This window comes from Halichoerus grypus, chromosome 1 (assembly GCF_964656455.1).
Source record: "Halichoerus grypus chromosome 1, mHalGry1.hap1.1, whole genome shotgun sequence".
In the NCBI taxonomy this organism is placed as follows: domain Eukaryota; kingdom Metazoa; phylum Chordata; class Mammalia; order Carnivora; family Phocidae; genus Halichoerus; species Halichoerus grypus.
Window position 1 is genome coordinate 129,472,985 of NC_135712.1, and position 26,725 is coordinate 129,499,709.

Consider the following 26,725-nt stretch of genomic DNA (forward strand, 5'->3'; position numbering starts at 1 on the left):
TTTTGATCTTTCCAACCACTCCTTAGCACACCTGTCTTCCCTAAAAATATCCAGGACTTAGTACCAAATGTTTGGGTAGGTTTCCTTATATCTTATCAATATAGCCAAATACATAAATTTATACTAAAGTGTTAAGGACTTACCTGATGTCCATCCCAGGACAACTGTATTATAAAGGAAAATCTCAAGGTAAGGGGATAGCGTCATCCAAAGGAATGATTCGTTAATGGAGGAGATTGGGCACTTGGAGGGGAAGAAAAGCAAACTTGCCTTGTCTCCACCCCACCCCACACTTTCCCAGCTTATTTCATCTGAGTGGCCTTTGGGTCAGTTCCTGCCTCCATAAGGCTCATTATAGTGCTGCGTCACAGCAGCCTAGCTTCAAAGCCCCACCGTTTTGCCAGCTTCCACAGAAAAGTCCTTAGAGCACAGGTATAATGGTCTCTGTCGACTGAAGATGTGAGGGATTGTGGGGAGGGAGTGACCTCACACCCACGTTGCTCACTCCACAACTCTCTGTAGAGAGCATCCATCCTATTCTGTCCCTTTTAAACCTCTTCTCCCAACACATGACCTTCCCCGCTGTCTGCAGCCCTGGGGAATGGTGGCCTTGGTCCCCTCTCTCTGTCCGGGTCCTTCAGCCACCTCTGTCCACACAGGAATGGTGGTAAACAGCAGGCTTTCCCTCTCACTGCCCGTGTCTTTCCCTCAGGCCGAGAAGCCAGACTGCACAGAACGCCTGCAGCTGCAAAGGAGGCTGGGTTGTCGGACGTTCCACTGGTTTCTGGCCAACATCTACCCTGAGCTGTACCCATCTGAGTGCAGGCCCAGGTTCTCTGGAAAGGCAAGACAGACCCCAGGGAAGATGCGCGGGGGGGGGGGGAGGCGGGGAGGAGGGGGCAGGCAGCTTCCCAAGACAGAAACTGGGTGTTCAGGAGTTTGACCATGACCCTGGCCACACAGTCCCAAGCTCCACGGGGCCTCAGAGGCTTTCATACCTACCCTGAGGGAGGTGACTGGGTTGCCGCGAAACTTGTTTCAGGGCCTGTCATCTTGACAGGTGTGGCCTGCCTCCTGTCCCTTGGGATTAGAGGCTTCAGCTTGACCTTGCTCATTTCTGTGGTCTGAACCTGACCCCTTGAGCTACACAGCAGAGAGAGGGGAGAGGAATGGCGCCTGACACAGGGCATCTTTACAGTGGACGGCGGGGTTCACTTTTGTATGGGTGTCCACTTTCAGCTCCACAACAGCGGACTTGGCTTCTGTGTAGACTGCCAGGCGGAAGGGGACATCCTGGGCTGCGCCATGATGCTAGCTCTTTGCAGCGACAGCCGGCCGCAACAGGTGGGTAGTCGGAGTTCTCAGCGTCACAGACCTGCGAGTTGTCTTTCCTGGGATGCTCCTCACTTCCCTTTGGGGCACCACCTTTCAGGGGTCCCATGTCCCCCACTCCGCCGACCCGGCCGGCTCTGCCCACCCCGCCTCCAGGCACACGCACAAACACAGGCCATCATCAGAGAATACAAGCATCCGAGCCTGAGGGAAATAGATGCTTTTATCGAACGGATGAGGAAACTGAGGCTCAGAGAGTCACTAGCCCAGGGGTTGCAAGCTCAGATATGCCCAGGATCAGGCAGGGAAAGGAGGTGAGCACAGTGAGCTGGGTGGAGACTGCTGGGCCTGAGGAGCATGTGCCCATCTGAAAGCACAGCGGCACCTGTCCCCCAGCCTCAACAAATATCTTCTCTTCTGTATGAAAGTGGGCCCAATATTATGACACCACCCCCCCAATTTTTTTAAAGATTTATTTACTTATTTATTTGACAGAGAGAGACACAGCGAGAGAGGGAACACAAGCAGGGGGAGTGGGAGAGGGAGAAGCAGGCTCCCCGCTGAGCAAGGAGCCCGATGTGGGGCTGGATCCCAGGATCCCAGGATCATGACCTGAGCCGAAGGCAGACACTTAACCGACTGAGCCACCCAGGTGTCCCACCCCCAAATTTTAAAAGACATTTGAAACCCAGGGTTTATGGAAAATCTCATTTAAATTAAACATCTATAATCAGAGGTCAAAGAGAACCACGGTGTGCATGCACATTTCCACCAGGGCACTGCCTGAAACATCTGGACCAGCCAGAGATCCTCAGCCAATTAGGACCAGAGACAGGGAAAGTGGGTCACCCAAGTGGGCAGTGTAGACATGGAAGCACTGAGGAGGCCGGGGGAGCCCAGAAAGTGGTGCCTCAAACCCACGACTGTGGCTACAGTCTTGTCTCAGTCCCCTGATTCTGAGGCCTCCCAAGCAGATGTGTTGTGGCTTTCAGGAACTTCATGTGGCTCTGTGGGAGCCAGAGTACACAAAGGGGGGGATCTTTAGGGCACCACGGGAGTCTGGTGTGTGTGTGTGTCTGTCTGTCTGTGTCTGTCTGGGTGGGTGTCTCTGCATGCGTGTGTGTGTGCACGCTTGTGTTTGTGTGTCGGTGTGAAGCAGAGAAGGAGGGCTGGGTTTGGAGCAGACGGGCCTCCCGGCCTCAGGTGACCATGCTCCACTTGCCAGAGAAGAGCTTACACACAGATGGAGTCACTGGCTCCCAGCTTCAGAGCCTCGGCCTCATTCAGAACATTGGCCTCGTTCAGAACATTTCCCGTGCACAGAGCAATTTGGTCTGTGAAATGCCTCCCGCAGGGAGGAAGCCTTTTCCTCCATGGTCAGAAAGAAAGCAGAGAGTACAAATGCCCCTCGGGAGCAGAGGGGCATAGCACAGAAGCTCTCCTGGGATGCCAGGGCTGGTGGGGCCTCTCCCCCGAATACAGTGCTCTGATGACTTGCTTGGGGAGGGACCAAGAGGCAGCAAGGAAGACAAACTGCACGGCTTTCCCCCGAGGCCCCACTCTGCAGCACAGTTGGACCTGGCAGGACCCGACAAGGATGGGGCTGCCGTGGCGACAGGAAAAGCTTATGATCCTAGGGCAGCCAAAGAGAGATGCTGAACATGCCCAGCAGTCACCCTGCCCACAGGGACAGGCCCCTCCCGGAGCCGGAGTTCCTATTCTTGAATATAGATGGCTCACCACAGGGCAGACAATCTGAAATCAACACTGAGAAATCCAGGTGGCGCCTGGTTAAAATCTAGGTCTAGTAAAGATGGGTCAGTCCAGTGGCTCGTCCATTCCTTGCCTGTGGTTCTTAACCTTTTTAGGTTATATCTGTGGTTGCCCCGTGGGGCAGGATCAACCCTTGACCCCAAATCTGGTTCAGATCTGGAGACTGATGATTCCACACATGTAACAAGAGAGAATGGAAAGCATGATTCACAGAATGAGACTTTCTGGGGGCGAGCAGGGCAGGCTTCCAGGCAGGCCAGCAACTGGCTTTAGGGCTTATGTGGTTGGGGGATGGGCCAGGTGAGTATTCCCAAACTCCGGCTGCTCTTACCTGGTTTGAACTTCCTGCCAGCACCAAAGAAGAAAGCACTTGGCTTTCTTATGAGCTTGCCCCAAAGTGCAGCAAGGGGATAAGGTGAAGCAGGTGGAGCTTGAAAGCTCAGAGGTCAGACATCAGACATGGAGTCAGACTCTTTATTACAAGTCACATGGTTCCTTTAAGAAGGTGATGAATTCTAAGGACAATTTCCCAGAAAAAAAACACATATAAGCACATCTGGACAAAATTTTAACAATTTCCAGGGCTCATGGATCCCTTGAGGCCCCCTATGGTCCATGAAGCTCTAAAACCCCTGGTTCATAATTCCCAGAAGCTAAAGGAAAGAGTCAAAGAGTAGAACCATGTCTCCTCCTGCAGCACCCCAGGGGTTGCTAAACTTCATGCCCTCTATTGTCTGAGGACAGAAGAAGGTAACTGAGTCAGGGAAAGGCCTAGATGCTGCAGGGTCATTCCAGTACCCATGTAGGCCCCTTGATTATCAGGAAGGTCTCTTTGTATCTTAGAGTATAGATTTTCTTCAAAATTTCCATCGTGCAATAAGTTCCCAAGGCGGTGGGAAGCCTCAGTGATGCTGGCTGAGGGTTGGTGGGTCCACTCTTTTCACAACTTGGATGAACCTAGAAAGCCTAGACTGCCCCCAAATCTCTTTCAGACTGTGACAGGGGCCTTTGCGTTAAGGCCTCTATTAAAAATAAACAACAAAGTACAAGTTGCTAGAGATATTGATCAAATGAGTCAAGTAAGGCCCCAAGAGCCTGGGAGCAAACTCCAGAACATGTCTTGGAGGGTCTGGAGTCCAGCCTGGCAGGGAGGACCTGTGAGGCCAGGCTTGGCCGTGCAGGCTCTGGGATCTCAGAGGAAGGCCTACACCTGGAGGGCACTTGGGGAAACAGGTGCTCAGGATCCATGTGGCCTCTTTCAGTTTTGCCCTTTACCAGTGTTACAGAACACACCAAAAGGCATTCACACCTGGCACAGGGGAGGAGGACATAGATATAAAGTGCTAAGTGAGGAAGCCATGTAATGTGGTAGAAACAGCTCACCACTTTCTAGCTATATGACGTCAGAAGCCTTCTTAACCCCTCCGAGTCTTGGTTTCCTCTTCTGCAGCTGGGAATCATGCAGTTTCCTTCATGCCAACAGAATGTTAGCTTTTGTGGGTTTTCTGATTCTTGGTGGGGAGGAGGGGACTAGCAAGGACTTGCATGTGTAGCAAAATCATGAACTAGATAAGCTGAAAGTCCTTCTCCTAAAAGCACCTAGATATGACATATAAAAATTAAGAAGAAACACATAACTGAGTTTGTAACAAAGGGAAATCTCCAGGGGCCAAAAATCAAGAGGCAACTTAAAATAGAGCCATAGGGCGTTGGCCAAGCTATCCTGCCGGAAGTGAGGGAACCTGGGGAATCCAGAGGCATTAGCTACATGCAGGAGTAGTTAATGAGAGCCTACAGCCTGTGACAGGTGAGAAGTTGGAAATGAGACATCATATAAAGCCAACTTTGACCTTCAAAGAGTAACCTATCTGCCAAAAGTTTGACTAGAAAAACCCACCCACAGCACAAGAAGATGACAAGGAAACTTGTCTACCTCCACAGGGTTTTTGTATAGGAGAAAGTTACTTCAAAAAAATTTTTTTAACCATAAGCCTGCATCTAATATGGGTTTAGGTTTCAAATTTATGTGTGGTGTGGGAATCCTCAAGCAAGACTGGCTACCTAATTTGTGGGGCCCAGTGCAAAATGAAAATGTGGGGTCCATCATTCATTTATTAAGAATTTCAAGATAGTAACAATAGAGCATTAAACCAAGTATATGAAACCAAAAACATTAAACCCTTCTAGGCATGAGGCCCCATGTGAATGCACAGATCACATGTCCATGAAGCCAACTTTGTCTCCCAACCACAAAATTAATATAAAAATTCGTTCAGGCTGCACCTGGCAGGAACAGAAAATGGTTTTGTCAGAAAGTGCTCTCCAGCCGGGGCACACAGTCTTCCTAAAGTTAAAGCCCCTCTGCAAAGATACGCACATCCAATACTACAAAACATGGGAGGAAAAAATGACCATGAGCGAGAGTCAGCAGATGCAACAGACTGCAGGAGAATTAGTTACAGGCCAGGTCAGATCTCTCCAGAAAGAGATCACCTTGGGCCTCAAGAGTGTTCCTCATCTGCTCCTCTTCCAGTGCACTCACAACACACAGCATTCTTTATGGCCTCACCTATGATGCAGTAAATAGAATAATGGAGACACATGCCAGAACATATAAATATGAACGCAACAGCAGGTGGCATGTGGAGATTTCAGAGGCTAGGTCTAGTCTAGCATTGTATGTGTAGATTTGACTATGAGATATGGTATTGCTGACCCTCATAGAATCTAAAGATTGGCTCTAGACCTCAACCCTATTGTGAGCTCTCCTTCCTTCATCTCCAGCTTCAGAGAAGATCTCCTTCTAGCTATGCTAACAACAATTCCCCCTGTCCCAGCACCTGAACCATACCAGCAGGAAGGAGATCCACTTTGGCAGCCCACAGCACCTGTGCTTTGATGTCAGGCAAGAGCAGGTGATTCTTCAGAAGTGCATGGAAGAAAGCCCTGCCATCCATCAACAACACTGGGACTTCCAAGAGGTAAGTAATCTGTGCAGGAAGCATTCAGCAGCTGGGACGGTGTCCCAGGGTCTTCCAAGAGCTCAAGTATTACCATACAGGCCAGTGCCCCTGCTGTTGAACTTGGTGACTTGGCATCAAGGCCTCAGGAGGAAGTAAAGCCAACCTTGCAGCAAAGTTGGACCGCCAGCATCTTGAAGTGTACTGATTTGCCACATCTCCGTAAAGCTCTGATGGTGATCATGGCAGAGAGAGGAGACAGTCCCTTTTTGAAGTTTATTAGCTCAGGTCACCAGTAAGACCATGGAACATGTTACAGAAGTAGCCAACTACCTCAGTGATGTGGTTTTAGGAGCAATAGAAAGGCTCTTCCTTCCCTACTTGGCGACAAGTGAACCTAAGACTCCGGGCTCACACATGCTCAAAGACATCTTGGAAACCAAGTTAAGGTCCTTTATGAATGATCGTAAAGGATCATTCTAACCAAGTCCTGTGGATAAGATACATTTTAAAATAATAAGGGAAAGATTAGTGAGTAAGATTCACCCAGTATAATTCAAGCATTAAAAACTAAGACTTTAAAATTTAAAGTATTATCGTTCAGCCATAAAAAGCAATGAAGTACTGTTCATAGTAGCACTATTTACAATAGCCAAGAGGTAGAAGCAAACCAAGCATTCAATGATGGATGAATGGATAAACAAAATGTGGTATATATATATATATATATATATATATATATATATATATAATGGAATACTATTCAGCCTTAAAAGGAAAGGAAATTCTGTCACGTGTTACAGCATGGATGAACCTGGAGGACATCACACTAAGTGAAATAAATGTGTCACAAAAGGACAAATACTGTACGATTCCATCTATATAAGGTATCTAAAGTAGTCTAATTCATAGAAACAGAAAGTAAAATAGTGGTTACCAGGGGCTGGGCTGGAGGGGAGAGTTGTTTAATAAGTAGAGTTTCAGTTTTGAAAGATGAAAAAGTTCTGAATATCTGTTTCACAACAATGTGAATATACTTAACACTACTAAACTTTATCTTAAAAATGGTTAAGACGGTAACTTTTATGTTATCTGTTTTTACCACAATGAAAAGAAAAAAAAAAGAAATTAGGTACTATTTATGCTACAACATGGATGACCCTTGAAGATATCACACAAAGTGAAAGAAGCCAATCCCAGAAAGCCATATCTTATATGATTTCATTTATAGGAAATGTCCGGAATAGACAAATCCATTAATCAGAAAGCAAATTAGTGATTTCCAGGAGCTAGAAGGAGGGAGGGACAGGAAGTGATTGTTAATGGATAGTGGGTTTCTTTTTACAGTGAGGGTTGCATACACCCTGTGAATGTATTAAAAGCCATCAAGTTGTATACTTTTAAAGAGTGAATATTATGGTATGTGAATCTTATCTCAAAAAATAAACAAATAGACATTATCAGCCTTGTTGGTGAAAATGTGTAGCTTTTCAAAAATAAATCAATTTTTTGTTGAAAAAGGGATGGCTAGATTCAATATTAAATCTGGGGGATTTTGAGCAGGAAGCAGCTATCATCCTCCAAACACGACTGACTTGGGCCCTCTGTGTATCCTTGAGCTTTTGTTCTCTACAGCAACCTGGCGGCAGAAGTACTAAATTGCAGGATTCACAGGGAGCAGAGATCAAACTAAATCTTTTTGAAAGCAAAAATGTACAAGTACAGTGATAACAGTGAATGTCACCAGTATGGTATAAAGACTGAACATGCTCTATACACTGGCATGCTACTAACCAGAACTCTCTAAGAAATAGCACAATTATACAATCTCAATAAAGATAATTTAATTAATGACCTCAAGTTTCCAAACAATATTTATATTTAGAGCTACCTAAGTTATATTTTATATTAACCAACATACTACAATTCCTTACCAGGCCAGTTCACACCACCTCTATAATTCTCATAATGATTAGCACAAAGCTTAGAAATATCCTTCTTTGCTTACTGATTGCAGGGAACTGACTGGTTTTCGTTTCTTTTTCTTTTTTTTTTTCTTCTCCTTTTTTTTCTCTTTTCAGAATGGAATGATTGTCCACATTCTTTCTGGGAAATGCATGGAAGCTGTGGTGCAGGAAAACAGTAAAGATTTGTACTTGCGCCAGTGTGATGGAAAAGCCAGCCAGCTGTGGCGATTTGACAACGTCAGCAGTGTGGATAAATGATGAATGCCGGTGTCAGAGGGAAAAGAGAAGTTTAGTCATCACAGTTCAGCCCCAAGAGAACTAAAAGAGCATGTATATTTCATGAAGCAGATCCTTTTGTGTTTGTATTCCTGGTGATAGTAGAGAAGAAAGCTCCGTGAATGAATATAGAAAGTCTTTCCTTCTTGCACCTTTTTGCATTGACTTCTGGATGTTTTAGAAAAAGAAAAAAAAAAGGGATTCATTGTCTCATTGTCTTCATCTCTGATAGATGGTCATTACGTAGTACAGAAGATTGTTTTGTTTTGTTTTTTTCCATTGAGCACTTGATAATTGCTTTTATCGCTGATAAAGGAAAGAGGTATGGACAGTCTCGGGCAACACCTCCAAGTATACATAAATCCAACTGATAAATTTTTTGCAAATGGCCCTACCGTGGATCATCTGTGTAGCCAACCATGAAAATTAAAGTGTGAAGAGGTTGTGAAGGCCTGAATTCTCCAAAACTTTGGATTAAGTTCATTAGGACAAATTCCATGTTCATTGGCTGAGCCATAGCTTGGAAGAAGGAAGAGAAGTCACTGAGCAAAGAGTTGGGTTGAAGAGAGATGAAGAGCTTTGACCCAATTTTCCAGCTCAACCTGGCAGCTGGCAAGAGCCAGCAGACCTGGAATAGGATGTTTTCATGTAAATGAGAATTTCCTCCATACTTTCTACCTCCATTCACCCTGCACTAGCCCTTCTCTACCTTGGATAACCCCAACCAGAATCTCATGCAATGTATTTCTCTTTAGTTGTTGCTATTGGAAGGGTCAGCTCAGACTGAGCGTTCCCAATAACAAAGTGTATACAGTTGAGAAACTCTGCTGATGCCTTGTTATAAGGTTTGCATTGACTGGATCAGAAAGAGCAACCTCCACAAAGAGGTAAGCCTCCCAGAAGGGAAATGTCTGCATTTGAGCCAAAATTCATATGAAAGGAACCAGAGTTGGGTATTAATGTCCATTAGGACTGACGTGGCCGTTTCTGAGCCTGGGACCCCCAAATGTGCCCACAGGTTGAATGTTCACAACTGGGGGAGGAACTAGAGCCGAGCCAGTGCTAGCAAGAGCTAAATGGCTCTCCTTGCTGTGCTGGCCTACCTAGTTCGGCCATAAGGAGCTGTTGAGTGACGTTGGTTCTGCTGTTAAGAAGACACCATTTATGCCTATTTCTCCTCCAAGTGGAGTTCACTCTCCATATGGTCAGCTTAGAAACCTCCCTTCAAAGATACTGATCTCCTCTGGGCTATCTCAGAATTCAATGTGTTTCAAATAAGAAAAACTAGGTAGGAAGTGAGGGCTTCTAAACAATACCTATCATAATTATGTATTCTTTTTCCACCAGCTTAAGTCAATGGCCCACTGCATTTCTCCTTCCTCAGAATACACTCCAGACTTGTGCTGTCTATGGTAGCCATTAGTCACATGTGGTTATTTGAATGTAAATTCATTAAAATTTTTTTAAAAATTGAAACTCAGTTCTTCAGTTGTACTGTTCACATTTCTAGTGCTTAATAGCTGCCCATGCCTAGTGGCTACTGTATTGGAGAACACAGATATAGAACATTCTATCACTGCAAATAGTTCTATTGGACAGTGTTGATCTGGATAGATTCATCATCCCATTGAGAGAAGAGATTTTAGCCACTGTCTTCTTCCTTCAGACATGTCTATATTTAAAACAAATTCCCCTAACATCCTGAGGCTGAGATGGAGCTAAAAATTCTCAGATGGCAACCTTGTAAATGGTATTAATAGTTGCAAACTAAAATTAAACAAGACTTCTATTTTTTTAAATGAACTTAATTATTGGCATTGTGAGTATTTGAAGTTGCTGGAATAAATTAATATAATTAAATAAAAGGCTGAATTCAATTGTGTAAGTTGTGCTTGACAGTAATTAACAAAAGGACCCAGATGGCTTATTGCTTAATTGGTTGAACAAAGAAAGAATGTGGGGTTCCTTGCTTCTTTAACCATCCCCATGATTTATTACTTTATTATAGAAATGGCTGTCAACTCAGTCCCTAGCTGGTACTTACAGATCCTTAATTTAAACAAAACAGATGTCTCCATTTAGTTCTAAAAGAAATTCAACCTTCTCCTCATAGTGTAACCAAGTGTTCAAATTCTGTTCTCTATGGACTCTGCTTTGATTTTATCCACAATGATCATTTTAAAAGTAGAGAAACCTGGCAGTTGAAAGATTTGATTCCCAAGAGTTTGATCTTCACTTTTATGATTGGACTTTATTGTTCAGAAGTAGAGGCAAGAGAAAGATGGAACATCTTGATAGTATTCAGGTTGCTGGTTCTAGTTTGTTCTTGAGGTCTTGCTAGATCCCTGTCCTCAGAGTCCATGAGACATCCCATAATATTTTGGTTTAATCCAGTGCTCCTCAAATTTCACTGTATTCACAGATCATAAGGGGATTGTGTTAAGATGCAGAGTCTAGTTTGGTAGGTCTGGGGTGGGACCTGAGATTCTGCATTCCTAATGAGCTCCCAGGGGATGCTTGATGCTGGTCTGTGGACCACTCTTTGAGCAGCAAACATTTAAACTATTCCAGCAGTCTTCTGTTGTTACTTGGAACTAGGAGACTGCCCACTGGACCAGTTCTTGGACTACCTCTGTTTGAATCCACATGGCTGGATGGTTTGATCCTGTATGATGTAGAAGAACACACCTTGTTCAGTGTAATTCCTTTTCCTCTCTTCCATCAACTCTTTTCCTCTTTCTCATTCTGTCTACTAGTTCTACTCTTTTGACCAGGAGAGTTCTTTACCTTTTTTGTTGTTTTTGCTGTTTGGCCTATGGTTATGTTGTGATCTCCTCACTTTTCTTATCTTGTCCTCAGCTTCCCTCTTTTTCTCATTTCTGATCAAAGCTGCTTTTCCAGCATCCATGGTCTTGTGACAGCTTTTCCCTCACTCTCCCTTTCCTCCCTCGGGCCCTCTATGCCCTTCCATCACCAAATCCAACTGAACAATTTTGATGGAGTTAACACCATCTGTTTCTCCAAAGGATTTTTGGAGCACTGAGCACATCAATTAATTGCTGGATTTTTTAGTTCTTCTCAGCCTTAGCTTCTCTCCTAGAAGAATCCAGAGTACGAAGGAGTAGAAATGCCATTTCACATGGACATGAGATGGTTGGGCTACTAAAGGTGCTACTGCTGGTCATGGGAATACAGCCCTTGTCTTGAGGAGGCAGCTGGGGTCTGGCAGGCAGGTAGCCCTATATAGAGGACCTACAGAGAGGAAGCTGTAGGGGACCCTTGGGAGATGGGCCAGGACCCATGACCTCTGAAAATAGCCACGTCTAATAGCTAGACATAAGATTAGATGATCAGAAAACAAATCCTGCCAAAGCCCAAAATTTGATTCTCTCAATCCTTAAGTCACACAATAAGAGTAAAGCACAACTAAGAAGGAGATGCCAAATTCACCCTTTGACATTGGAGTCTCTGCTAGTGACACAGCATATTCTAGCCCCATCCATCTCCCTCTGGTCGTACAGCTTCAGGGAGCTCCTGAAGAACTTCCAACTGTCAGTATTTGCATTTCTTTGCCTGATGGTTTTTCTTAAAGCTGAAGAAGGCTACTTTATGATGTGGGGTAGGCCAGAAATTCACCCCCTCAAGGGGCAGCCCTCAGTCAATGACTGCCAAGAGTATAGATACCTCAGTTCCCTCACTGCTCCAGCAGCATCATGCTGAGGTGCAAATTCTACACCATTTTCCGGGGCCTACTGTGGGATTACATTCTAATCATCCACAGTGCTGGCTGGCTTGATAATACATCTTTAATTGGCTACATTCCCTTCCCACCCCCCCTTACTGGTGCTTCCCAAACTCACCTTCCAGGTAAACCGCTTACACTCAGATCATTATTTCAGTGTCTCCTAATGGGAAACCCACTTTCAGATACATGGCCTGGCCCTCCAAAAGCTTCCACCTATGGGAGTTATTCTGCTCGTCAAATGCCACTCTTGATCAGTAGTCCTACCCCATGGACCAGATGCCCCACTCCCCTGCGCTGAACTTATTCCACTGAACTGCAAGACCAGAGTATGAACCTCTAGGCAGCTATGTCTCAAGAAGGAAGAGACTGAGGAAGGAGCAACATGCATAGTCCTTACCCCAAATATATCAATAATATTAGACATCCTTTCTCCCTGGGGAAGAATGAGTGAGGGGTTAGAGAGAGGCCATAAGTATTCCACAAACTGATATCTCTCCTTGTAGAAACCTGAAGCCTAGGTTCCCCCTGAATCTCTCTCTCGCTCACATACACACATGCACAGAATGTTTCCCTTTCTAGTTATTGTCCAATAACTGGTACATACAGGTGTAAGAGGATGTGCAGGTATACCATGTAAGTTAGGAGTGGAGAACATGATTGTTCTCCATGATCAAGTGAGGGGGATTCAGATATAAGGTGGGTATTGAGGAAGAAATGGGCCAGACAATATGGTTAAGTCCTAAAGAGCAAGATGATCCAGGAGGTCATTCCAGTGGGGGCAGGAGGGGTTGCCAGAGGGATTTTCAGAGATAGGTGACTAGTCCTCACTACAAAGGTGTTTCTTTATTTTCACCCAAAACTTTTGGCCACGACTTACATGCTGACTTGTGTGCTGTGTTGGAGGGTGGAAATCAAGGAACAGGGCTGAGCTCCCTGTCCAGGACAGAGAGGGAAGAGAAAGCCTTTGCAGTTTGGGTAGATACCAGTGTGACTAGGCATTCAGGGGAAGCAGGGTAACATTGGTGTAGAGAAGAACTGACACTTGCTGCCACATCATGTCAATGAGGGTAAATTCAATGAGGCAAGATCATATGTTAAAATTATATTAAACTATGGACTAGAGCAGGGGTCAGCAAACTTTTTCTATACAGGGCGAGACAGTACATATTTTTGGCGTTGTGGGTCCTATGGTCTCTGTCACAACTACACACATCTGCCACTGTAACACAAAAGCAGCCATGGACAATAATAAACAAATGAGTATGGCTGGGTGCCAATCAAACTTTATTTTCAAAAACAGAGTTGGCCCACAACCCTAGTTTGCCACCCCCAAGAGTAGAGTTTTTGACCCAGCTGCAGAAGGAGATAAATTACAGATTTTAAAAAACAGAAAAACATTACCAAAGAAATTGTGAGTAAGAATGCTTGAAAAATATAAAAGTATTTCTGTATACTATAAATAACAAAAAAGCAAAGAAAAACAAAACAATATACAGCATGTTCTCATGCTACATGGGGAAACAATATATAGCCTGTTCCCAGCGTAAGCAGACTTCAATCCTTTTTAGAAAGAAATAGGAATAAACAAATAAATCTCTTTTTCTTAATCAAAATATAAAGCATTGACACTCAGCCCATAGCTTTCTTTCCTTTGGGGACATACAGATTCCAGAGGCCTTTGTTGTCACTGGACGTTAGGCAGAACAAGCCTCCTTAGTGAGACCACAGGCTGCAGTAAGAACAGCAACGTGGGAGGGAGGGCTGCTAAGAAGAATTTTAGTCAAGCTGGTGGGATTAAATTGTGCTAACAGATAAAATTTGTCACTGTAGTTTTCGTTATTGTGGTGAAGACACTCACAAAGGGCAACACACACACACTCCCTCCCTTTCCCGCCACAGTTCTCTTGCGATTGGGATTTGAAGACAATCAGACACCAGCTCTTATGTGGGCAAAAGCAATAACCCCTTATATAAATTATATAAACTCTCATCCCTGACATCCAAGTTCACCAGGCTTCAAAACACAAACAGCAAAAAGTCAAGTGGAGCAAAGGGATTTCCAAAAGCTTGGCTTGAGACCAGGGGTGTACCAGGCCAACAAACCTCACTCCTTGTGCTCCTAAGCCAGGCCAGGCCCATAAGACATGCTTAAAGGCCAGACCCAGGGGTGCCTTCTGCCTGTTATAATTGATGTTTGGGGCTGCTGGCCCATCATGCCCCTTCAAGTGTCAATGTTGGCACATCCAAGGCTGGCTCCAATTAAAAAAAAAAAAAGCCTGGGGTGCCTTCCCCTCCCCATGGACTTCTTCTCCCCCTGACAGACAGGGTCAGAGCTGTCCAACCCCATCTCTACCTTGTAAACTATTGCTCTACTCTCTGCTCAGTTGATCCCAACTGTCATTGCCCATTGAGCCTCCACCATGCACAAGGGACAGATAGCTCCATAGCTCGGGTTATCCAGATGGAAGCCACAGTTGAGGCCTATTGACTTCTATTTTGGAACGATCCCGTTTTTTCCCCCATATTGGTCAGATGCTTAAAGTAATGGAAGGATGAAAAGCTCCTGTTCTTACTATTCATTGGGAACATCATTTTCTTCTTCAGTCAACTCTTTGAGAATGTCCTTGACCACTCTCCAAAGGAGGCCTTCACACATAGCTCTAGGAGGTGGGTTGGTTTTCATGGTGACAGAGCCACCACTGTCTTCCTAAGATTCCAGCTCTGTGCCCTGCAATGACAACCCTTAACATGTTTGTTTGGGCAATGGCCCTCCCAGCTGGTCAGGTAGGTCTCCAGCACCTTTCTCCAAGCCATCTGCCACTTCCTTGCATAGCTTCCCTACCCAGCTGGCCCTAACCCTGCAGGTGGAATCCTGATGGAAACATGAAACAAGTTGCCTTAAGATGATTCCCGTCCTATGTTGTTATTCAGTATGGCTTATGGTGGAATTATATGCCAGGCTAAGCAATAGGCATCTTTTTAAAGCAAAGAGCCACGATCCATACTTCTTTGTTTCCCCCCCTTACCATTACCACAGGGCAGGATTCTTGACTCCATGGATTATATTATGGAGAAGGAAAATCCAGGAGTTGGGATACAGAAGAATGAAATTTCAAGAGTTGGGAGAAAAATCAGGTATAAAAAACTCTGGATACCAAATGGGCAATAGGCAGTAAGACCTCTGTGAACAAATATATGTACCCACCATCAGAAATAATGGTAATAATAAAAAAAAAAAGAAGAAGATAGCAGGAGGGGAAGAATGAAGGGGGGGAAATTGGAGGGGGAGACGAACCATGAGAAACTATGGACTCTGAGAAACAAACTGAGGGTTCTAGAGGGGAGGGGGGTGGTGGGATGGGTTAGCCTGGTGATGGGTATTAAAGAGGGCACGTACCGAATGGAGCACTGGGTGTTATATGCAAACAATGAATCATGGAACATCAAAAACTAATGATGTAATGTATGGTGATTAACATAACATAAAAAAAAAAGGAAATAATGGTAATAACCACAAATGTTAAGCCTGTGCTAAGCTCTTTATTTGCATTATTTCTTCTTATATTCAAAATAGGCCAATGATGTAGGTACCATTAATATCCTATTTTACATTATCCCATTCTATAGTTGAGAAAAGTGAGGCTTACATAGATAATTTTCCCAAGGCCATACAACTAGAAAGTGATGTAACTGGACACAAAAGACTTTGCTTTTGACCTACACATTTTACTGCCTCCCAGTATTTGTGAGTAAAGAAAATAAAGTAAAGCAGTGACCTTCCAAATGGAGGGAGGTGAAAATAAGGGCCAAGGTGTTTTGGGACCTGCCAAAATTAGATGTTTCAGTCTGGATGAGTACAGGTGCAAGTAACCCAATAACCAACCCCCTGGGGGCTGAAGAAATAAAGATCTTTGGTCATCTCGCATGCCCAATCCAAAGGTAGTTAGTTCCATACTTGGTGCAATGACTCACAGACATCATCTAGGACCCAGGCTCTTCTTAACCTTCCATTTACCATTCCCCATGGCTTTTGATTCTGATATTTATCTCTTTGTCATTACAAGATGGCCACCACACACCAAACACCACAACACCAAACATCCTTGCCCCAATATCCCAAATAGGAACAAAGAGAGGCAGCAGAAGGAACATCTTTATTTCTATTCTTTGTTTCTAACTCTCTAACGTCTTTATTTCTATTCTTCCCCAGAGGTCACCCCACTTCCCAGTGGACTTCTCCTTCTGTCTCATTGGTCAGAACTGTGACACATGGTCACCTTTGGCAGCACAGGAGGCGGGAAAATGACCAGGAGGGTATCTCAGTAAAGTGGGAACAGGCCAGGCACAGTGCCACCTGGAACCTAACTGGGGTCTGCAAGCAGAGAAGATGGGAAGTTGCTTGATGGATAGCCAGTAACAGTGTCTGTATTTGGGGGATGACTCCTCTCTCAAGCAAGAGTGGGCTCTGTTTCTTTTCTTTCTTTCTTTTTTATCATTATGAGATGAAAATGACAGGACGCTGAGACAAAGACCTATAAAGTTCTGTGCTCCCAATCCCAAGGTATTATCCGATCAACTCTTGCCCCCTGCCCAAAGTAGGAATCTTCAATTTCCCCAGACCCAGCTCAGTTTACTCATGCTGGGGTATGAGGAAGGCATAAGGGTGCCTACCATCTGGACATTACCCTCCACCATCACAATTGGTCAGACATTCTACGAAGCAAAAGTGTTTCGATCTCTTTTATGACACACCTTTTTGAAAAAAACTGTGGCCCCAAAGTACGATCCAAAAAAGCCCTTTTCCTTTATTTCTGTCTCCGAGAGTCAGGTTTCTATTTGCTTTTTAAAAGAAACATCAAAAGCAAGTAAGCATGGCTTATAAAAATGAGAGGGGGATCTTCCCATGGGACTTATTATGGTTTTCTTCCTTTATTGCATATCATATGGGAGTGTATGATACAGGAAATGCTTGGGAATTTTGCTTAAAACGAGTTACAGCCTGTGAACCCCATCTGTTTCCCACGAGCAGGAAGTCTATTATGTGATCATGTCAAGGGGCCTCTGGATTTTCTCAAGGCTTTTCCATAAGGCAGGGGCTTAACACAAAATCCCCCAACCCTTTGGTTCTAATCTTCTCCCTCTTAATCCAGTCAGTAACCACAGAAGGTAAGAGCATCTGGCTGATAGCCATGAGTGCTGAGTTGGAAAAGTTCAAATCTTTCTGTGCTCTGAAAGCAAAACAATGCAGTGAAAAGCCCAGAAATTTCAATGGCTTGGCTTTAGGTTTACAAAGCACAAAGTTAAAAGTCTGAGTGATATGTTTACTACTATAAACCCAGATTATAACGCTCTTTCCAGAGTGAATTCTAGACATTTAGGGTCACTTTCCAAACTAAAAAACTACATATATTCCTTGAATATCTACTATGTACCAAGAACATTTCCAGGTCCTTGTCCCATGTGTTTTCTGAACTGTTAGCTCTGGTGATCTTGATGAGTCATCCATGAATCAGAAAAATTACAAAATATCATCTTCATTGCATATTATGTCAGAACAGACTCAGAGTTGGATATGTACTATTTAGTTTCTGGGAAGGCAGGGATATTTCAAAAACAATTCCAGGAAAGGAAGCAAATGTGCCTTTTGATACATTTGCCAAGTGGAAGACAAAATAGACCTAAATTTGTAAATAACAATTATTTTTCCAAACTTGTTATGAAGATATGCCCAGCATTCAGGGATCCTTAAAATATAATCCAGCTATGTTAAGATCATTTCCAGGTATTTTTCCAGCTTTGACTCCTCTGGAGCCTCAGACCCACTCATTCAAGCACCTTCAATTGACACTAGAGCCCAAGTGATGTAGCTTAAGGGCTCTCCTGCCGGAAATCCTTCCATGGCTCCCCATCACCTTCAAAACAATGCCCTGCCTTCCCAACACAACCTGCCCACAAGATCCTTCCTAGCCTGGCCCTGACCCTCTGGACTCACTGTACCATCTCTTAACACATAGTCCCCAATACAACACTTACTTGTCTCTACTTCTCCACACTGTTCCCTCTGCCCAGAGCGTCCTTCTCTCCCTTCATCAGCTTGTTCTTGTCCATCATGCAAGACTTGTTCATCCATCATTCCTCCAAACTTCCAGGCTGGGCTCAGTGCGCCTCTTCTGGGCTGCTGTGTACGTGGATCTGCCTAAACACAGACCACTCTGTATTACAATAACCACACATGTTTCCTCCACTAGACTCATCACATTTTGCACATCTTTTTGCCCAGAGTCCTCCGCACACTTTCTGACTTTTGTTAGATACATAGCACATGTTTATTGAACCTGAACTGAAGTGGTAATGGCATCTTCTGTGTGTGTGTACCCAGAGTCAGGTGGAGTAAAAGCAAGAGAAGAAAAGTTGTAGAACTTAAATGCAGTCACCCAAGAGCTCTTATGTGAGGTCACACTTTAGAGGATTTTGTCTTGATCACTTTTCAGTGTTCCAGAGTCTATGGACTAGGAGACAAAGATGCTCAATAAGTGGGGAAAATATTTTCTTCGAAGAATGCACAAGGCTAGTTTACTGAGATTAAAAGGAATCTTTTTGCAAAGTAGAATCGTCTTTTTTTTTTTTTTTTCCCAAATAGTGCACAAAAGAACACAAATCAGGAAAGCCAAGAGCGCACTGACTAGAAATGGACTGAGCACAACTCATTGTTCTAACCTAGGAGACTAAGGAGAAAATTTCAAAGGGCCCGGGAGTGGTAGACAGGAAAGATAGCAGCGCTGAGGGTGGGAAGTAAGCACCCACCTCCCCAACGGAAGGCTTGGCATTCTACCTGGAGTCTGTGGGTTTCAGAGCAAACCAGGGAGGTGGGGTCCTCCTGCAAAGCCGCAGATGCGCCCTGCCCTTGACAGCCCCCTGACTGCAGTGTGGGGTGGGCACTGGCCCAGTGCCCTTTCCAAGGCACATATCAGCATCTACCCCCACACTGTTCTGCCAGGTCTGCTGGGCTCCACCTAGGCATGTCCGATCTCTCAGACCATGAGGTGGGGGCTTGTATGGAAGTTCCACTCTGGCTCCTCAGGAGAGCTTCAGGATATGGGGGTATACCCTCACTTCCCCTCAGAACCTAGGCTTTCACAACACTCTCAAACCTTTTCTTTGAATTTTTGTTTTTCCCCTGAGGCAGTAAATGCTACAGACCAGGTGACGCCTGGGCGTCCATATTTTTAAAAGATCTCTAGATGATTCTGACATGTAGCCAGGTTCAGGGGTTTCTGATGTCCTTGAAATGTACTCTTATCAGGTAACTGCCTTTCAACAATTGCAGGCGCCAGAACAAAACTAAACTTTATATTCTTCACAACATAAAGGAAAACTGGGGGGCGGGATCATTCGGGGTATGTTGGTTTACAAGCAAAAGGAGACCTGACCCAAACTGGTTTAAGCAAAAGGAAGAAATAATAAACTCAGGTAATTGGCAAGTCTGGGATAGTTTACCTGCAGGTCTGGCTTGGTCCAGAACTCAAAGGGGATCACAAGGATCCATCACTTGCTCTGGTTTCCCCTCTGGCTTAGCTTTATTACCTGGTTCCCCAAGATGGCCACCTGATGGCTTTAAACTCCTCTTCTGGCCACAATCATTCCAGACCTCACACCCTCCTCACTACACTGCCCTAGTGCTCTATTGTTGTGTAACAAATTATCCCTAAGCTTAACGGCTTAAAACTGGTTTTATTATAGCTCACAATTTTGTGGGTTAGGTGTTTGGGAATGGCTCAACTGGTCAGTTCCTCTGCTTCATGTGGCTCCGACTGGTGTCACTTGGTGGCATTTGACTGTGGCTGGTCTACTCTAGAGGGCCCAAAAGAATTGCACTCCCATGCTGGGCCTTCAGCAAGGGTGGCTGGCAGGCTAGGATCAGCTGGGCGCTCCCCTCTCCATGTGGTCTCAGGGCCTCTGGCATGGTCTCTGCAGCAGGTCTCTTACACAGTCGCTCAGCACACCCAGAGACCAACACAGAAGCTGCCAGTCCTCTTAAAGGTCAGACCTGGAATGGATATGGGACCCCTTCCCCTGTTCTCCATTGCTCAGAGCAATCACACTCATTTCAGATTCAAGAGGAGGGGGAAACAAACCCCACCTATCAAAGGGAAGAGTAACAAAAAATGTATGGGCATCTTTAAACCACCGCCCCTACAGGCCCAGTGGCAAAGACCGAGTCTATGTCCCAGAAACCCCAGAAAAAGCTCTGAGGTTCACTGTGATTAAACTGGCTCGAGGAATGCACCTGCCCCTGAGCCAATCTCTATGAAATTTTGATTGGGAGCTTGGGAAATTTTGATTGGAGCTGGGGGCTAGAAACAATCCCAGCCAATATTATGGCTAAGAAATCCTATAGGGAGGGAATGGTGGTGGGTGGGTCCTGGGCAGGGATGTTAGTTTGGGGTAATCTAAGGAGCAGACCTGAATAAGGTCTTGGATGCAGGTGCTTTATTTAGGAGGTAACTCCAGGGAGCAAGAGTGAGGGAGTAGTGGGAATGAGACAAGGAGGGAAGAAAAGCCAATATAAGAATGTTGTGAGCATTGAGGCTTGATTCTTCCTACTCTGGGACATTTTTCCACCAGTTCCCTCCCCTTGGGTTGGAGGCTGCCCCTGGAGACATCTCCAATGCACCTTGCAAACTGCACTTGCAGAAGCAAAGCAGGATCCCAAGGCTTCAGAGAAGACCCCAAGGCAGAAAAGTGGGAATACATGGGCTTACACCTTCATATGGTGTAAGATGAGTCTAGCCTGTATGGAAATGTGTTCTCAGAGCTGATGCTGAAATCCAAAGAGGGCCAAGGATGTGACTCTAGGTACCAAAAACACCTGCCACACGAGCCAACCAACCAATGTCTCCTGCAGGCTCAGAGCCCAAATCACCTTGCCAGATGGTTTCGGGGAGCGCTTCTGCATTGGATGTGGCGGGTATCCAGGGGGCCCCCCTGTGCAGCGGATCAGCGCAGGCCATCTACCCTTTGGGCCTGTCAGCAGCTTTAGTCAATACCACCAGAACACACCTGCGGCCAATCCAAGTGGGGGTCTTTGGCACTTGTTGCAACAAGAGACACCACATACCATGAAGAACCACATAGGAGGCTATTGAAAGAGGCTTATGAGATCAGAGCTCGGGTTAGGTGATTTGGGGAAGAGTTCCAGAAAGTATGGTCTTGCTCTAGACTGGAGGCTGTCAGAAAATGGGGCAATTTTATGATTGGGCATCTTAGTAATTTTATATAGAAGGCAATGGGAGGAATAGAGTGGGGCTGAAGCTGTGGTTGATCAACAACCATTTGTGTGTTCCAGCGAGAGAAGGCTATTGGGTCATTTTTGTAGTTTGCTCAGTGTTCTTGCTTTTGTCTTTGCTCACCCATGATGACAGCTTGGCCTTGTTCTGCTTCACTTCATCGTGGTCACAGAGTGAACTTGTCCAATGCTGGTGTTCGTGAAATTGTGTGTTAAGCAGGGAGGGAACTCTGCAGCCCAGGTATGGGTGCCAGCTTAGTGGCTGCTGTCTTTTTCTTTCTCGGGCCTCATATGATACAGGCTCTGCCCTTGTGAGTGACAGGTTCCCTCGTTAGCCCAGCTGCATGGCTCTAAGCAAAATCAACTCATGAAGTGCAAGGAGCAGAAGAATAGGCACAGATCAGGAGGACTCTTCTGTCTCTTGAAAAACTCTAAGTGTGGCTGGAGATATATGAGTAGATTCTCTCTATCTCTTCAGTGACTCACAACCCCAGTATTCACGGCCCAACCTCAGAAACTGGCAGGGCTCACCTATTCATTTCCTGCCATTTGTTTGCACGTGACAAAGCATGATGGCGACGGCTCAGATAACCTTCCAGCCCCAAAATACTTCAATCAAATGGAGCCAGGCTTTCAGGGGGGAAAATGACAGGCATTCCACACGTTGCAGACTCTGCGGCTGGCTGCAACCATCACAGAAGTACTTTACATGGGACTTGGAGCCTGTAGAACAGTTCCTGAAGCAGGGTTTGTGCCTGGCCACTATGGTGACCAATGCCTACAGTGGCCCAGGCTGGAGGACAGTCAGGCATTTTAATGCCGTTGGACAAATCGAAGGTTTAAGGAAGTCAGCACAGTTGGGGTACACGGTAGAGAAAATTACGAGTTCCAAAGGAGGTTCACACTCCTTAGTCCCCAAATCAGCCTCACCTTTGCCACTTAAAGAAGGATCTCATCAGAATTTCTGGAAGCCCAACATTTTCTCGCCGTATTTAAGACTGGGATTATGCACAGAGGCTAGTATTCTGGATATAAGCCAGAGAAGACCTCATCTGGCCAGCAGCCCCTCACCCAACCTGGGCTTATACAACTTACCATGACTGCAAAGCTCAGTAAGGCACCAGCGGAGACAGCTCCGGTGCATGCAGCACATGCCGTCAGGCCACTTCTGCTTCCAGCCACAGCTCCTGGACGGCTCTGTGCGGCCCTGATTCCCTTAGCCCCATGCTAAGGGTCTTCTCTGAAAACAGAGGTGTTCACAGAGCCAGGGAGCAAGCATCTTGGCTTGCTAAGAAAGTTAACACTCCCAAGGCAACTCTTAATCACTGTGGGGCTGGAAACCCGTGCAAAGAAGCTCCCGTCTCCGTTGTTTAGCTGGCTAATTCTAAGAGGCATTCTGTATACTTCTCGGAAGGGTCTAGCAGAATCAAGCTGCAACTTTGAGAATGTGCCCTTATACTGGCTTTTCCTTCTCCCCCATCTCACTTCCTCACTCCCATAGTCCTACTTCCCAGGCTCATCTCCCGCATCAACCACCTGCACCCAATCCTTGCCCCAGGCTCTGCTTTCAGAAGAATCCAAATGAAAACACACATGAACACAGTCTTCCTTTATTACATCAGCTTTCCAGGCTAACCCATTCCTTCTCCTAGTACATTCTTTCTCCAACTTAGGGCTGCAGAATTAGAACAGGGCCCAGACATCCAGATGCCTCTGAGAATCCTGCCACAGACCCTAGGCCCCACTATAGGGCTGGTCCCGCATCCTAACATAATCAAGAAGTTCTTTTCAGTTTTCTCTGATGGGTCAGCCTTTCTAAGAGGCACCTTTTGGTAGCATGTGGCAGACATGCACTTAAGTGAGCTTAGTCCTACAGAGGCAGGGAGATTAAGAGGAAATACTGAAGTATCTCATATAATTGAAGGAAGGGCTGGAAAACCCAGAGTAGCATGACACAGCTTCTTTACATGGAGAGGAAAGTGACCCCAAACAGCTCAGGAGGCCCATATTAAAGAAGATAAATGAATCTACAAATACAGTAATGTGAATGGGTTTCTGTAAGCTCCAGGAAGAAGCTTTGTCACTGCTGTTCACTGATTAATTCAAGTACCTAAAACATATCTTCAGTATGGGATACGGTTAATAGATATTTGTTGAATGGATGAATCAATGAATGAATGAAGGAAGGAGGAGAAGGTGAGAAAGACAGGAGGGAGGTGAAGGAAAGAAGTTTGGGGAGGAAATGAGGATGAAATTTTCTAGTCCCCAGCTTTGGACAGTCCCTGCTCTTTCCAGGGGTCATGATGGGTGATACTGTCCCATCATTCCTCTGCTCAGAAGGCTGCTGTGGCTCCCCATTGCCTAGGACAAAAACCCCACCTGCTTAATGTTCCATGCAATTCACCCACAGCCCAGCCCTAACCACCTCTCTCTCACACACCCTCCACTCAGGGCACACTGGCCCACGAACCCCGTCCTGAGGGAGCCAGCCCGAACCAGCATCACTGGCTGCTGATTTTCATCATCCCAAGTTTACAGAGGGAGAAACTGGCTTGCCCAAGGTCACAAAACTAACAAAGCATTCAAATTCAGAAGCACCAGATCTCAATGCCCTTGTCTTCGGTGTGGCGCTGCGGCAGCCCTGACAGGTGAACTTGCGCCATCTACTGGCACAATTAGAATAGGCACCAGGTCAGCGCGCATCACACTATTAAAGCCACAATCTACAAGCCCCTAAAAGGTTTGTGAAACCTGGAAAAACAAACGGGCTCGTCTGTGTCCCACCCTCACCTCAACACCATGACCAAAAAAAAGTCAACGAAAGCTAATGCCACCATAATGCAAAAGAAGAATAAATAGTGCCGGGAGATTTCAGGAAAGTTCAAAACCCCTGGGCTGCTGGGCATGTCTTGATGGGGTGAAGTGATTCAGAGAGAGGAAAACTCCTATTTCCTTTTAAACATCACCACACTCTTGAGTAGCTCAAAAGCAGTTCAGCCACTGAAGATTTCAGCTACCATTTTTTTTGTTCATTTTTCTTTGCTTTGCTTTTCTTCCCTTTCCTTTCTTTTTTTCTTTTTCTTTCTTTCTTTCTTTCTTTCTTTCTTTCTTTCTTTCTTTCTTTCTTTCTTCTTTCTTTCTTTCTTTCTTTCTTTCTTCTTTCTCTTTCTTTCTTTCTTCTTTCTTTCTTTCTTTCTTTCTTTCTTCTTTCTTTCTTCTTTCTTTCTTTCTTTCTTTCTTTTTCTTTTCTTCTCCTCCTTCTCCTTCCTTCCTTCCTTCCTTCCTTCCTTTCTTTCTTCCTTCCTTCCTTCCTTTTTGTTACTCTTAATCCCATCACCTGTTTCACCCATCCTTCCATTCCCCCCTCCCCTCTGGTAACCATTAGTTTGTTTTCTACAGTTTAAGAGTCTGTTTGGGTGGTTGTCTCTTTTTTCTTTGTTTGTTTGTTTCTTAAATTCCACATATGAGTGAAATCATATGGTATTTGTCTTCCTCGGACTGACTTATTTCACTTAGCATTATATTCTCTAGTTCCATCCACGTAGTTGCAAATGGCAAGCTTTCATTCTTTTTTATGTCCAGCTACCATCTCCAACATCCATTTTAAATGCCCATTATATGAGAGATGACATGAACACAGGCGTCAGCGGGGGTTGTTGAAAGTATCTAAGCTTTAAGTCGGAAACCTCTGTTATGGGACTCACATTTCATTGTAATTGTCGATTTAAGAAACAACTGTTCTCTGGACACAAGTGTGCCTTTTCTGAGATCAGTGTCTGTTTCTTCCTCAACCCACCCTCCACAACTTCAGCACCTAGCAGGGTGCTAGGCACAAGGTAGGCACTGGGTGAATAATGGGAGAGTGCAGATTACACTGCTGTTTGGGGAGACCTCGGGCAGTATCATGCAGAGTCTACCACCAGCTGGCAACCACACTGTTGATATGGTAAATTTCAAAAGGTTAAAAAAAATCACCCTCATTCAAATTATAGTGGGCAGGTGTCAAAGATTTATTTAACTCATTAATGAAGGAATCAGCAGAATGATAAAGTTCGTTCAAAGAAGAATAGGAGAGACTGGCGTAATCACTTAGAGGAAGAAAGAATGTTGAAATAAGATGTGAAATTAGGTAATGTCTCACAGGACAATAAAACTTCTGGGAGTTATATTTTCTGGTGGATAGAAATCATTTGCTTCTGTACCAGGATCAAATCACTTAGAACTGTCCACTCTTCCACAAATTAACATCTAGTCTCATGAGTTGAGTCCTAATCATTAATCAATTGTAAGCCAGATTCATGTTTCTATAGAGATTTAGATCATCCTTAGGTAAGTCCTGTTGGATAACACCCCGGTATGATATTGGAAGGACATACAGCCATCCTTTTGCTTTATTTACAGGTTTTAGATGATTTCTTAGCACAACCATTGGCCTAGTCCTGAGATGTTTCCAGAACAACGTGGAATCCTTATCCTGCAGTGATTTTCAGAAAGCACCTAAGACCCTTAGTTCTGTAGATGAGGAATTCAAGGATAAGAAAATTTGTCACCAGAGAATAGGCACTGTGCTAGGGGGAGTCCAGTATAGAGCTCTTCTCCCTCACATGGGGCTGTGGGTTCCCTGGGGCTCACAGATATCCAGCCCTTGCAGACTCCCAGGAGTGCCCCCCCAGCTCCTCTCCACATCCAGGGCTGTTTTCTGTCCCTCCCTCATACTCTGCCCCTCCACACACACCTGGTGCCCGGTCACCAACTTCCTGACTCGCCCAGGGGTGTCTAGCTGGCTCCCCCGCCTCACCCGCTTCCAGCTGCCATCTCCACAGTCCTGGGAAAACCGTTAAAAGATAATTCTCAACCAATGGTAAAAATCATGACCCTCATACAGATACAAAAAGGAACATATTGAAGATTTTATTTAACTAGCGGGGGAACCATTTTATTTAACTAAGGAGAGACCAGGAGATGTTATAACCAGTTCAAAAGAGAATCCAAGGAACAGACACATTTATGGATGAGGAATATTGAAATGCATATGCAGATGGAGGAACAATCTGGCTTTTCACATGGTGGGAGGGCAGACAATCGAACCTTTACTGGACAGTACCGAACGTGCAGGTAAGAATGATCTAGTGGTGGTGTTGGGGTTGCCTACAAAGTTGCAAAATAGCTCAAGACAATGAGAAGCTGGACTCAGAAAAGCTGCAGGAGTGTCCTCTAGACCAAGCAGAATTTTCTATTGAAATACAAATTTGTTTTCTCTACCCTAGAAATATAAAAGCCCCCTTACCTTTCCCCTGGCCCCTCCAAATTTCCAAGGCTTCCCTTGACCCCAATCTGCTGCCTTCCATCCTATTTTAATACGGAAGATCTACTTTGTGCCCACAAG

The 26,725-nt window shown here is 45.0% G+C and overlaps 1 protein-coding gene across 5 annotated transcripts in view; it reads left to right on the forward strand.

The window, feature by feature from the left end:
• GALNT15 (polypeptide N-acetylgalactosaminyltransferase 15) overlaps positions 1-10,185 on the forward strand; it is a 46,345-nt gene extending 36,160 nt beyond the window's left edge. For all 5 annotated transcript variants that reach the window (XM_036078082.2, XM_078072040.1, XM_078072046.1 and 2 more), the window contains 4 exons: positions 713-844; positions 1,240-1,344; positions 5,943-6,086; positions 8,147-10,185. In XM_036078082.2, the coding sequence (XP_035933975.1) occupies positions 713-844; positions 1,240-1,344; positions 5,943-6,086; positions 8,147-8,290 (525 nt within the window). In that variant the 3' untranslated portion in view covers positions 8,291-10,185. The remainder of the gene's footprint in view (positions 1-712; positions 845-1,239; positions 1,345-5,942; positions 6,087-8,146) is intronic.
• The last annotated feature ends 16,540 nt before the right edge of the window (positions 10,186-26,725 follow it).